This window comes from Lissotriton vulgaris, chromosome 2_1, assembly GCF_964263255.1.
Source record: "Lissotriton vulgaris chromosome 2_1, aLisVul1.2, whole genome shotgun sequence".
NCBI classification, from domain to species: Eukaryota; Metazoa; Chordata; class Amphibia; order Caudata; family Salamandridae; genus Lissotriton; species Lissotriton vulgaris.
Window position 1 is genome coordinate 1,282,865,500 of NC_141687.1, and position 13,867 is coordinate 1,282,879,366.

General features: G+C 45.6%; 1 protein-coding gene across 1 annotated transcript in view; it reads left to right on the plus strand.

Annotated features, from left to right (window-relative positions):
- Window positions 1–12,559, plus strand: part of DSCAML1 (DS cell adhesion molecule like 1) — a 630,702-nt gene extending 618,143 nt beyond the window's left edge. Inside the window, exon 33 of the mRNA XM_086957025.1 lies at window positions 11,639–12,559. Coding sequence (XP_086813151.1) covers window positions 11,639–12,114 — 476 coding nt within the window. The 3' untranslated portion in view covers window positions 12,115–12,559. The remainder of the gene's footprint in view (window positions 1–11,638) is intronic.
- Window positions 12,560–13,867: the final 1,308 nt, after the last annotated feature.

Consider the following 13,867-nt stretch of genomic DNA (forward strand, 5'->3'; position numbering starts at 1 on the left):
TGCCACTCCACGTCACTCCTCTCTCAACTATGCTACACTCAATGCTACTCCACTCTACGACGCTCTGCTCCACGACACTCTACTCGACTCTACGCCACTTTACTCTTGGCCACTTCACTCGGGCCATTCTACTCTACAACACTCCACGATACTCCAATCGACAACACTCCCCAACACGCCACTCTACTTACTTTACACCACTCCACTCTGTGACACTCTGCTCCACTCTGTAGCACTCTAATCCACTCGACTCCACTATACATCACTTCATGACTCTCTGTACCACTCTACACCACTATACTCTACTAAACTCAACTTTGCACTACTCCACTCGCCGACATTACTCCACGGCACTCTACTCCATTCCACTCTACCCAACTCTGCACCACTCCACTCCATTATCCTCTATGTCACTAACTTTTAGCCATGGTGAACAGCAGCCACTGTGGTGTATAACATTGCTAAATAAAATAGGCTAAGTAATTAGCTTTCGCAAAGCTAAGACCCAGTGGCGTTGGCAGTGCTTGTTTATTTTAATTTCTGTTCCAGTACTCACCTCTCCTCATCATGCTGATATGTTCAGGGTTGGACCCGGCCTGAAAATATACCTAGGCACCAAAATAAAAGTAGTCCCCACTAGTGAAATTGTAAGATAATAAAGTGGCCCACGTTTGCAAATTGAATTTGTAAACAGACACTGTGTTTTGCAACGTATGGGAGGGCGACTGCATGGGCTGGAGCTTGCTGCAGGCAATGTATTTTTTTGTATCACAGAAACCAACAGTAATAATAATAATCGATCCAGCGTACCATAATACAGACTCATAAACAGCACCAAAAAAGCAGCCCACGCACACGCTGACCTGATCTTGCCTGATTGCCCTGTATGCCTTTCCGATTCCTCTTGTAGCTAGGCATGCACTGCATGCAGGCGACTCAGTCGTTCATACTTGCTGTGTTTGCTTTGCCACTTGTCTGTAGCTTGCTTACTATTACATTTAAAAATAAATTGCTTTTCAGAGCTTTTGTCTTCCCATTGCCTTTATTCTATGCTTTTCATACCCCACCTCTTGAAAGCCTGGCAGCTGCGCCAGGACATCAAGGATGGGGGACACTGATACATGGCTTTTGTGCAGAGTTAAATGGGGAAGCACATACTGTACAAGGAGGGGTGCTCCTTCAGGTAGAGATAATAGGTCTGGGTCGATGGGCGCAGAAGGGCCTGTGCATTGTTCGCTGGAATGGCACTCCTACAGGGCTGCGTCGTGCAAGACAACGCAAACGAGAAGAACCATCTGTGCCCAGGACAGGGGTAAAGCCGGGTCGGGCTGAAATATAGGGGCTGTCAGCAAATGCCTGATGGGCTGGGCCAGTGCTTAATTTTAGAAGTGATTTCCGGTGCTCGGCACTAGCACTTAATTGTCAAAACTAGTGCTTGCGACGTCTGCCACAAGGTAGCGCTGTCTGGCTAATTTAGAGATGACCACAACAACAGTTAATTATTAATTCAATATACATTAAAATCAGGGGCTGCTCCTCCGCTAAGGCGGAGGAGCGTCAAACCACTACGTAGGAAAAGAAAATGATAATAACGCAATATTAAAAACATTATTTTATTTTTATTTTCTTTGTGGAACCAGCCGGGTTGGGCTTTCCTGGGAGAGGGATGAGGAGTGGTTCCTGCTGCACTTAAGAGCGCAAGACGGTTTTGCCATCCCAACTGTCTTGCACACTTTGCATGTTCTCCACCCAGGCTGTATTAGAGCCTGGGTGGAGAACTTGCTTAGCCTCCCAGTCCCCGTCTGAGCACCGAAGCACGGCACTCAGACCAGTCCAACGCTGCCTTAGCAGCGCTGTGATTGGTCAGGGGATTCTGGGAGGCTGTCTGCTTCCTGTACCTGCTTGAAGAAGGAGAAGCGTTGGCTGACGATCATCGACAGTGATGTCGTTTTTTTCTTCTTCTAAACCCCCCTCCCTCCCCTTAGCCTCACCACCGTTCCCAACCAGCTGCCACTGTTAAAAATGACTACGACCTGCCATCCACGCCATTCCTATAGCTTCGGGGCCTGAAATAGTCCGAATTGTCACACTGGTAGGAGTGTGATGGTTAGTAGTTGTGTTGTTACTTTCATTGTCGTTTTTCAAAAGACAAGGGAACCCTAAAGGTATGTTGCAGGGACCTTGGGTAGTTTACATATTTTACAAAACAATGGTCCCTACATATGGACAGAATGAATTACAAACAAATAATCAAAACACCTGATAAGTGTAGTGTCTATTGTCCAGCCGGACAAGAAGTTTTAATTAAGCGTTTAAGTCAATAAAACAAAAATATTAGAACACTGAATTAACAAGTGGGCACAGCCGTGACCCACAACATACAAGACAAAACAATGAAAGCAATGGCCAAAAGGGCAAGGCTACAATAAGTCTGTGAACTTGTATTCAGTATTTACAGACGTGAATTTTCATAACCACAACTTTGCATTTTTACAATATTTCAGTATCATATTGCAGAAGGGTTTTTTTTCAAGTCGACGACGTTTCGATGCCTTATTAGATTGTGGGCATCATCATCAGGACAGAGAATTAATCATTGTTGTCTTTTTTCAAAAATATCACTATGCCTTTCTGCGAGCATAGTAAATTCGAAAAGAATATCGGAGCAATAGCTAGTCACTCGAGGTGGTATCAAAGAGCAGCCTAATCAGAGATAAAATCGTCTGTGTCCAAGGTCTGGTCAAGAGCATAATAGCTCGTTTTGAAAGACTGGTGGCTCGGTAGCAGATACAGCAGTCTGGTGCACCAGACTGCTGTATCTGCTACCGAGCCACCAGTCTTTCAAAACGAGCTATTATGCTCTTGACCAGACCTTGGACACAGACGATTTTATCTCTGATTAGGCTGCTCTTTGATACCACCTCGAGTGACTAGCTATTGCTCCGATATTCTTTTCTAATTTCGAATTTACTATGCTCGCAGAAAGGCATAGTGATATTTTTGAAAAAAGACAACAATGATTAATTCTCTGTCCTGATGATGATGTCCACAATCTAATAAGGCATCGAAACGTCGTCGACTTGAAAAAAACTCTTATGCAATATGATACTGAAATATTGTAAAAATGCAAAGTTGTGGTTATGAAAATTCACGTCTGTAAATACTGAATACAAGTTCACAGACTTGTTGTAGCCTTGCCCTTTTGGCCATTGCTTTCGTTGTTTTGTCTTGTATGTTGTGGGTCACCGCTGTGCCCACTTGTTAATTCAGTGTTCTTATATTTTTGTTTTATTGACTTAAACGCGTAATTAAAACTTCTTGTCCGGCTGGACAATAGCCCTACACTTATCAGGTGTTTTGATTATTTGTTTGTAATTCATTCTGTCCATATGTAGGGGCCATTGTTACTTGCATTGTCAGTATAGCTGGGGCAATGTGTGGTGTAAGCTGCGGTGGCCTTCTGACGAGAGCCCTGCTACTTATGTTTTTTTTTTTTACAAATTAAGCACTGGCCTAGTCTGAGAGGGCAGTGTGCGGGCCATTTTTTTTGTTGTTGTTGATGGGCTAGTTTTATGGTCGGGTGAGTCGGTTTGTACTGCTGACTTCTCCAGTATTAGGGGTGTCTTTCATAGATTCACATGCTTGAATATTCCCCGTCGTCGAAGTGGGAGTCCCACGGTACATAAAATAGCAGTAATATATGCATGTATATATATGAGAAATATTATAAATAAAATATACATACATATAATGCAATAAAAATGTAAACTTAAAAAGTACCATAGAACAGAATAGGCCCATTGAAAAGCCCAAGGGAGAATTCACTTTAGTAACTTATAGGAGTCATTATGTGTTGGTCCACATTCCAGCCAATCAGGCTGTAGCCTCCTCTAGAACCTTCTCCTCAGAAGCCCAAGTCCTCAGATTTTCTACCGCACGTCGTGTGAAGGGAGTCTCCCTGAGCTCTGCTCAGTTTCTTCAAGTTTCTTCATATTTTTTCTTCAAAATGTCTTCTTCAAAGAAAACTCTGTTCAAGGCTTGTCCTTCCTGTGGGAAACTTCGCCTTTTTCATGAGGATCCACACAGTAAGTGTATTTACTGTTTATATCCGGACCATGTTGTCTCTACCTGCAGACTCTGTCGCAAATTTCCTCCCAAGACCTTGAGGGACAGAGAGGCTCGTCTCCTTCTGTGGCTACAGAAGTTGAAATCTTCTGACAACGTCGTGTCCGATGCTGAGAGTATGTCATCTGGCTTTTCTAAATCCTCTCAGAAGCGTGGGTCTGAGACTGAAATCCCCTCTCCTTTTCTTAAGAAGAGTAAAAAGCTGGGATCTTCCAAGGATGTCTCCTCACAAGATTTGCTTCAGGGCGCGCCTACGGGACCTAGTTCTCTGGCGTCTCGTCCCAAGACCATGCCCTCCGTTTCTAAAATGGGCATTGGCTCGTCGACGGGCTCGTCGACGCGTCCGTCGACGTCTTCAGCGTCTACGAAGTCTGTTTTTACTTTTTCCACGTCGACAACTACTTCTTCCATGTCGACTAGTTCTGCCACGACGATGATCATCTCGTCGACGAGCAGCCAGGAGGTGAGACCCATCTCTTCAATTATTATGATCTCGTCACTCAAACCGTCGACGAAGAAACCAACGTCGACACATCCATCGTCGACGGCTCTCCCGTCGACGAAGACCAAGGCTTCATCGTCGACGACCGGATCCTCGTCGACGACAGCCCCGTCGACGATACCATCGACGCAGATGATGAACCCCCCGTCGACGGCTGCTCCGCCGACGACTTCCTCGTCGACAGCAAAGACAGCGATTCCATCGACGGCCTCGTCGACGGCCTCGTCGACGGCTTCGTCGACGGCCTCGTCGATGGCCTCGTCGACGACCAAAAAATCATCGTCTACCAAAATTAAATTTCCTACGCCGGATGCAGCGGTGCCAACGAAAATACAACTGGAGGGTGTTAAGGCTATGCCACTCTCGTCGACGGGCTCGTCGACGACACAACAACCCATACAATCTGCTGCCACCTTCAAAGTGGTCTCTACTTCGTCCCTCAAGTCTGTGCCACTAATACAGTTAAGTCCTATTAGGAGTGGATCACAACCTCCGGAGAAATTATTTCAATCTGGAGCAGAGGAATCTGGAAATGATTCAGAAGTGGATCAACTTTACCAACCAGCAACCAGTCCATCGGATTTACACATAAAGTGTCAGGACTACAGCGATGAGGATGAGTATGCGGATAATACCGTCGAAGATGGGAACGTCCTTTTTCCATTGGATAGCACACAACAACCTAATTACGAACGCTTTACACAAATTCCTATGTCTATGGTGAAAAACCTACAACATATGCTGGATGACTACAATCGTAGATTTCCACCATCACTACCGCCTTCCCCAGCACCCCAAGTGCAGCGGTCCCAGGCTCCAGCTCCACGCCCTCAGTCTCCAGTGCTTCAACCACAGTCTCCAGCACCTAGGCCTCGAGCTCAAGCGACTGTTGCACCTACGTCTCCTTTAGGTGCTGCTCCTGATACAGATAATGAGGGTCAAACTCCACACACTGGAGATAATGACACTGATGATGAGGAAATGCAGGATTGGGACAATTATAGGGCACAGACACCCTCTACTCCACCAACATCACCGAGAACTTCGCCACCAGTGGATATCGCAAGTTTCCACAGCCTTATGGTTCGTGCAGCAAAAAGGTTCCACCTAACGTTAGAAACGCAGCAAGCAGAATGTTTTCTGTATGACTTTAAAGACTTGCCTCAACGTCAAACTCATACCATTCCCATTATTGACCACATATGGGAAGAGGGTCTTAAGTTAATGGAACGTCCTAACTCCATTCCAGCCGTTCTACCTAGACTGGACAAAAAATATAAAGCACCGCCTACTTCCCCGGCCTGCTTAGTGTCTCAGCCTAAAGCAGACTCAGTGATCACTCAGGCGGCACAAAAAAGGTCTCGAAATCCTTCCATACCCCTAACTTCCCCTCCGGATCAGGATGGCCGCAAATTGGATTCCATTGGTAAAAAATTTACCACAATGGCAGCGACAACGGTAAGAGCTTCCAACGCCTTAGCCATTCTGGGTCGATACGACCGGCAAATGTGGTCCGAGATCGCTGGTCTACTTCCCCAAATGCCTGACTCCATCCGGGAGGAAGCACAATCCATCATTCTCGAGGGAGAGAAGATTTCGACGGAAATTATCGACTGTGCCGTCGATATAGCCTCTACTGGATTCCGACAATTGGCGGGTGCTGCAGTTTTGCGTCGCCAAGGCTGGCTGAAGTCAACAACCTTCCGGTCGGAAGTTCAATCCAGAGTGCTCGATTTGCCCTACGATGGCGAGTCTCTGTTTGGTAAGCACGTTGATGATGCCTTGGAACTCATCAAGAAGGACACGGACACAGCGAAGTCCTTAACAACTCTGCAATACAGAAAGAGGCCATTTCGTGGGGCTCGGGGTAGAGGAGGAGGAACCTCTACTTTTCGAGGCACGGGCCAATATAGAGGATACACTTACGACAACAGGCAAAGAGGATCCTATCAGTCCCAAAATCGTTCATCCACCTCCAGACCTTACCAGCGGAAGTCCAACTACAGAGGTGGTGCGAACACCAGCAAAAAACAGTGAGAGGATTGTGCATCTTGGAGGTCGAATCTCAAAATTCTTCTGCAATTGGTCGAACATCACCAACGACCGATGGGTCTTGGATGTAGTTTCAAGAGGACACACCCTGGAATTTACGAAATTTCCCCCCGCTCGCCCGCCTTCGGGCCCACCTTCTCCCCATTTCAGGGAACTGTTAGCCCAGGTGCAGCTTCTGATCAGGAAAGGGGCCATAGAATTGGTACCGCAAGATCAACGCGGCAAGGGATTCTACTCCCGTTTCTTTCTAGTGAAGAAAAAATCAGGAGAGTGGCGCCCCATCTTGGATCTAAGGGCTCTAAACAAGTTCATTGCGTCAAAGACTTTTCAGATGCTAACCCTGCTTCAAATCTTGAATTTCCTCATTCCAGGAGAGTTCTTTTCGACAATAGACCTTCAAGATGCATATTTCCATGTGCCTATTCACACCAGGCACAGGAAATACCTTCGTTTTACAGTCGGCCAATTTCATTACCAATTCAAGGTCCTTCCATTCGGCCTTCGATCGGCACCGAGGGTGTTTACCAAAATGCTAGCCCCGGTGGCCGCTTACCTGCGTTTACAGAACATCCAGTTTTATCCATATCTGGACGATTGCCTCATAAAAGCCAGGACTTTCCAACTGACACAAGAACACACACAGGTCTGCATATCCCTGTTCGAAACTTTAGGTTTCTCCATCAATTGCCTGAAGTCACACTTTCACCCTTCTCAACAGCGAGATTTTCTAGGAGCCTCGCTCGATTCTCGGCTAGGGCAAGTGTTCGTGTCACAGGAACGTCAGAACAGAATGTTGCAGAAAGTTCAATTCCTGCAGTCAAGAAAGTACGTTTCTGTTCGAATGTACAAGTCATTCCTCGGCATGGCTTCCTCGTGCATTCAACTGATTCCCAACTGCAGGCTGCACATGAGAGTCCTTCAGGAAGAACTCGACAGCCAGTGGAAGCAGGTATCAGGGTCATTCGAGGACAAGATCCATCTAACGTCCCGCATGCAAAGAGCTTTGGAGTGGTGGGCTCATCCTCCAAATATAGCAACAGGTCGTTCATTCAAGGACGAACAACCAACACTGACACTGACGACAGACGCCTCCCTGGAAGGTTGGGGTGCTCATCTCGACGGAATGTCAGTGAGGGGCAAGTGGACAGCGTCTCAGCGCACTTGGCACATAAATCGCTTAGAACTACTGGCGATTTTCTTAGCCTTGAAGTCCTTTCAAAGAGTAGTGCAGGGACAGACATTGTTGGTGAAGACAGACAATACCACCAGCATGCACTACATCAACAAACAGGGCGGCACAAGATCTCTCGTGCTATCCCAGCTGGCACAGGAAATTTGGGACTGGGCTCTACAACGTCAAATACATCTCCAAGCTATTCATGTACCAGGTGTGGCCAATGTGCTGGCGGACGCGCTCAGCAGAGCCCTCTCGGACAACCACGAATGGGAACTACACCAACCAACGTTGGATTACATCTTCCGACAGTGGGGCCGACCGCAGTTGGATCTCTTTGCAACGTTTTTCAACAGCAAATGTCTAACGTTTGCGAGCCGGCATCCACACAAGGAGTCGAGTGGGAATGCCTTTTCAATAAATTGGTCGAACACCTTCAGCTATGCATTCCCTCCTCTGCCGCTCATTCCACGTCTGTTACACAGAATGAGATTCCAACCATGTCGGATGATCCTGATCGCACCCAAATGGCCGAGACGTCCTTGGTTCTCAGATCTCCTCCTGTTCTCTCTGACACAGCCGATACGGTTGCATCCTCTGCCACATCTTCTCACAATGCATCAAGGTCAAATATGCCATCCGGATCCAGCATACCTTCAACTTCATGCTTGGAACCTGAGTACTATGAATTTGCACACATGAATATCGACAAGGATTGTAGGACAGTGCTATCAAATGCTCGAGCACAATCTACTGTCAAAACTTACCAACTGAAATGGAAGCGTTTCTGCGCTTGGTGTTCCACTAAATCACTAGATCCCATGCGTGCTCAGCCAGAACAAATCTTGCCATTCTTTTTGTCGCTAGCAAAATCAGGGCTATCTCACTCTACCCTTAAGGTTTTTCTGGCTGCTATCTCTCGTTTCCGTCATGATGGCATAACATCTTTGTACTCTTCCAGGATCATAAGACAGTTCTTCAAAGGCCTTTTTAGGATGTTTCCTCCAATCCGTCGGCCTCCACCTTCATGGCGACTCAACCTAGTTCTGTCTCAGCTGCTTTTGCCTCCTTTCGAGCCCATCCATTCTTCCAATCTGAAGTTCCTCACTTGGAAAGTGGCTCTGTTACTTGCTCTGACCTCTTCTAGACGCGTCAGCGACATTCAAGCCTTTACTATACAGCCACCGTTTTTGCAATTTTCCAACGAGGCTGTCACCTTGAGAACAAATCCCAGTTTTATTCCTAAGGTTCCCAGTGACTTTCATCTCAATGAACCTATTGTTCTTAAGACCTTCTTCCCTGCACCTCAATCTGCAGCGGAGCGTTCCTTACACACTCTGGATGTGAAGCGCTGTCTTAAATTTTACATTCAACGCACAGCTGCCTTCAGAAAGTCTGATCAATTGTTTGTTGCATATGGTCCAGTATGCAAAGGACAACCAGTAACTAAACAGACTATCACCAGATGGATATTGTCTGCCATATCCTATTGTCATCAACGGGCTGGCAAGCCCCTTCCTGTTCCTGCACGAGCTCATTCCACGAGAGCTGTGTCGACTTCTGCTGCCCTCTTTGCGGGGGTACCTCTAAGACAAATCTGCAGAGCTGCTACTTGGTCCAGCAGCCATACTTTCACGAAGCACTACTGCCTGCAATCAACAGATGCCGCGGATACGGCAGTGGGTCAGGCGGTGCTGCGGAATCTTTTCCATTAAAGGTGAGCCTCTGTTGCTACCCGCCTCCAGTCATAAAGGTATTGTCATGTTTTGGTTCTTTATTGCTTATTAAGTGATAAGGTATGCCTAAACTTAATTTGTATCTTCCTTTATGACTAATGTATGTTTTACTGCTTTCTATTCTTATTCAAGCATGTGAATCTATGAAAGACACCCCTAATACTGGAGAAGAACATAAGTTACTTACCTGTAAACTGTGGTTCTCCAGTATTGGTGTCTTTCATAGATTCACATGCGACCCTCCCATCCTCCCCTCAGAGGCTCTCTTCTCCTCTAGCATTTATACTTACTTGTGCTACGAAAATCTGAGGACTTGGGCTTCTGAGGAGAAGGTTCTAGAGGAGGCTACAGCCTGATTGGCTGGAATGTGGACCAACACATAATGACTCCTATAAGTTACTAAAGTGAATTCTCCCTTGGGCTTTTCAATGGGCCTATTCTGTTCTATGGTACTTTTTAAGTTTACATTTTTATTGCATTATATGTATGTATATTTTATTTATAATATTTCTCATATATATACATGCATATATTACTGCTATTTTATGTACCGTGGGACTCCCACTTCGACGACGGGGAATATTCAAGCATGTGAATCTATGAAAGACACCAATACTGGAGAACCACAGTTTACAGGTAAGTAACTTATGTTCTTCCCTGATATTACCACAAGCAATCACTGCAGCAAACACAAATGCATAACTAGCAAAATACCCATACAGCATACATGGTTACAAATGGCGTAATTTGCAAACGTGGGCCACTTTTTCAGCTGGAGCAATAATGGTGAGCATTTTGTTTTGGTAACCGGGCCTATTTTGTATCCCAGTCAGACAGTGAAGATGATAGACCACATGTTTACTTGCCTTAAATGCTTACTCTGTGGAAGGTTCCAAATTTCATAGAGTTTACAGGGTAGCACTTGACTGATTAGTTGTTTGTGAGTTTGCAGGTAGACCTAGTGTGCAATAGTGAGCTGCATCCTAGAAACGTGCCAACTAACCTGTATTTCAGCTCCCCTTTAATTCTCTGTGTCATGTTGTTTCTTCTGGTGAATGGTTGTCATGTTCCAGCACCAGACAATTTTTAATTTAAAAAAATTTCTTTCTCTAGTGCATGTTTCATTGTTTGCATTACTTTCCTGCCTCATGTACCACCAGCCCCAAAGTTAGCATTCAGGGCCTGTATCATGCTAACCACCAGCCCCAATCTTAGTGTACGCTTACTCCCTGGTGCTGTAGTTCTGTGATTACTGTTCACTTCCTGTGTGATGCTGTGCTACTAGCCCCACCGTTGGCGTCCACTTCCTGTCTAGCCATACCATAGATGGCAAAATTTGGAAGAAAGAAAGAGCGAGATTTTGACAAATTAATTTGGGAATTTATGTTGCCCACTGACTTGCTTTGAAGTGGATGTAATTTCAGAAGAGAGAAAGGTAACATTTAGCAATTTGGGGCTTTACGAATCACGTGCCTCCTGGCTGAATCTGGTGTATTGACACATATTTATACATGCCAAAGTGCCAGAGGTTACTGCTCAATTCCTGTCCCAAGCTTTATCACTACACCCAGATCTACTGTTCACTTCCTGCATCATATTTTACTACCTGGTCCACAAGTAGAATTAACCTTCTGTCTCATACTGCACTGATTATCCCATTTGAATGCTACTGCCCCTTAGTGTCTCAAGGTGTGCCACCACCCTTCATTACTGTCTCGTATGTGCACTAGCTCAAGCTCAATGGCTTGAGGCTGCACCGGCGCTCCATATTTACCATACACTTCCTGACTCACATTGTGCCTTCTTCTTCATGGCTACCAGAACCTTCCTGTTTCAGGCTGTTTCACTAGCTCTATAGATACTCTAAACTTCCTGTTTCAGGCTCCTCCACCTGATCCATCATAGTTGTACACTTTGTTTCTCAGACTGTGCCAATAGCTCCAATGTAATTTTCCACTTCCTGACTCAGACAGCCACCATCTCCATAGTTGCTGTTCACTTCGTGTGTCATAAAATGTGTTTTCTATCTCTCTCTCTCTCTCTCTTCAGGTGAATACTCCAATCTCCCCTTGTATATGAAATCTGAGGCGATGTTTCGAAAGACCGATGTTCATGACCCTTGCCCTGTTGTTCCACCGCGGGAGGCATCCATCAGGAACATAGCCAGGTCTTCATACCACTCACAGGCCCGGCACATGACTCTGGACCCAGCAAGCAAGGGGCTGGTCCCACCACACCCCAGCTCCTCCACAACAACCGCTTTACCTCAGAGAACTCTAACTATGCCGGGGTCAGCAAATTTAGCCAGTGCAGCTTCTGCTGCAGCTGCCACAGCTGCTGCTGCAGCCGCAGCTAGTGCAGCTGCTGACACCACTCCTGTTGCTGCCAGCGGAGAGCCCCGTATGACTGCTCACAGTAAAATGGGAGGCTCCAGAGACTCTTTGTTGGAAATGAGTACTTCGGGAGTTGGGAGATCCCAAAAACAAGGTGCTGGGGCCTACTCGAAATCCTACACACTGGTGTAGCTGAAACAGTGACGAAAACAAACTGCATTATTTATACAATTAGAAAAAAGACTTGTACATAAAGAACTTTTTTGTATAAATGAAACTATTTTCTTCTCTGAACTACAAAAAAGCCAGGACACAAAGATTTGATGTTTCAGATTTAAGAAAAAAAAATATACATATATATATGTTTCACAATGTTTTCAAAAGAGGCACAAGAGTCAGCGACTTCCCCGTCCCCAAATATTGTAGGTTGGTTTAAAAAAAAAATTGTCAGAGAGAGACGCTGCATGTTGATACACTGCCCTGAATCCACCAAGAACCGCTTTGGATTGCGCCCGCTTTAAAATGTTATTACCTTTTTCTATGAAAAAACAGAAAAAAATACCTAAAAAAAATAAAAAAAACACTCCTGCTCCTTTCGGAAATCCCAGCGCAGTGTGCAATAAAACTTATGTTTCTACCTTGTTGTTTGATTTTTACCTTTTATGCTTCTCTTCCTGAAACAGTGTACCTATAAATCTCTGTTGATTTTAGCGACTCTAGAAGAGTACGACACAATGTTATTATCAGTGGTTGAAATGTGCATTTTCTCTCTTTTAGACCAACAATAATCCACTAGGCATGATTCGTTGACCATGTGTTTCTCAGAGGCCCATTCATAACCCCCACCCTGCGGTGCCAGTTTGCCCATTATGAGCTTACTTCTAGAAACCCTCCACTACGGAACATGGTCAAATCCTATACCCATACTGGAGCCCTATTGCCCTATTGTATGTGCGTTCTCAAACCCTGGATTGTGTGGGTCCCCCATTTCTTTTGTCGCTGGCTTGCTGGGGGTGCTGTATCAGCCAAATACGGAATGAAGTCTTGAGATGCTTGCTGTATCTACTTTTTTGGGTGTGAACCTTAGGTACTACCAGCTATCGCCAACGTGGCACAAATGTGAGATGGCTGCTGGGCTGGATCCACTCAATCCTAAGGCTGTGAAGAATTGCTGTCAGCTTTTTCTACTCTGGTGTCCAAACACTCCTTATATTACTACTGTCCGAAATCCACCTTAAACACTCTGAATTGTGCAGCAGCAAAGAACCGGCCAGGCACCAAAAGGATCAAAGGTGTTGAGGGAGGCAGGAATTCTGACAGAGGGCGGTCAGTAGCTCACACAAGTGCGAGTTCAAAGGTCTCATTGTTGCTCTGAGTCGTCAAAAGGCCCTTGTATTACACCTTAGACTTCCATGAGGATCGATCACTCCAAGAGCTTCAAAATGTGACTTCTGATGAGCCCTGTTGAAGCCTGTTAGCAAACATAACTCACACTCATTCGTAGAGGTACCTGCACCATGGTTTCTTGGGCACCATGCTCAGTCCATACCCCACTGGAGCCTTCTAGCAGAGATGAGTCCCTCAATGGTAGGGTTTCAGAACAGTCAGAGTCTGGAATTCTCTAGAACTGCGCCACTGATTCTTCAGAAGATTGGCTCAGTCCAAACCTATTTTCAAATCCCTCTGTTTCACAATGGCAGAAGTGGATGCGTGTACTTCTACCTTTGACTTTTGTGCAAAGACCAATGTTGGTGCAGGTATTCAAAGACCACATTGTCAATAACTGAGTCTATAAAGATACAACCCCCTTTCGGCTTCAAGTTCTCACCACCAGGAGCTGCCTCGTGAACCAGTTGCCTCCACTTTATGTTTTCCATCTTCCCTTGTGACTGAGATTGTATTGTACATGATATCCACTAGTTCATTTTCTTCCATAAGTCATTGG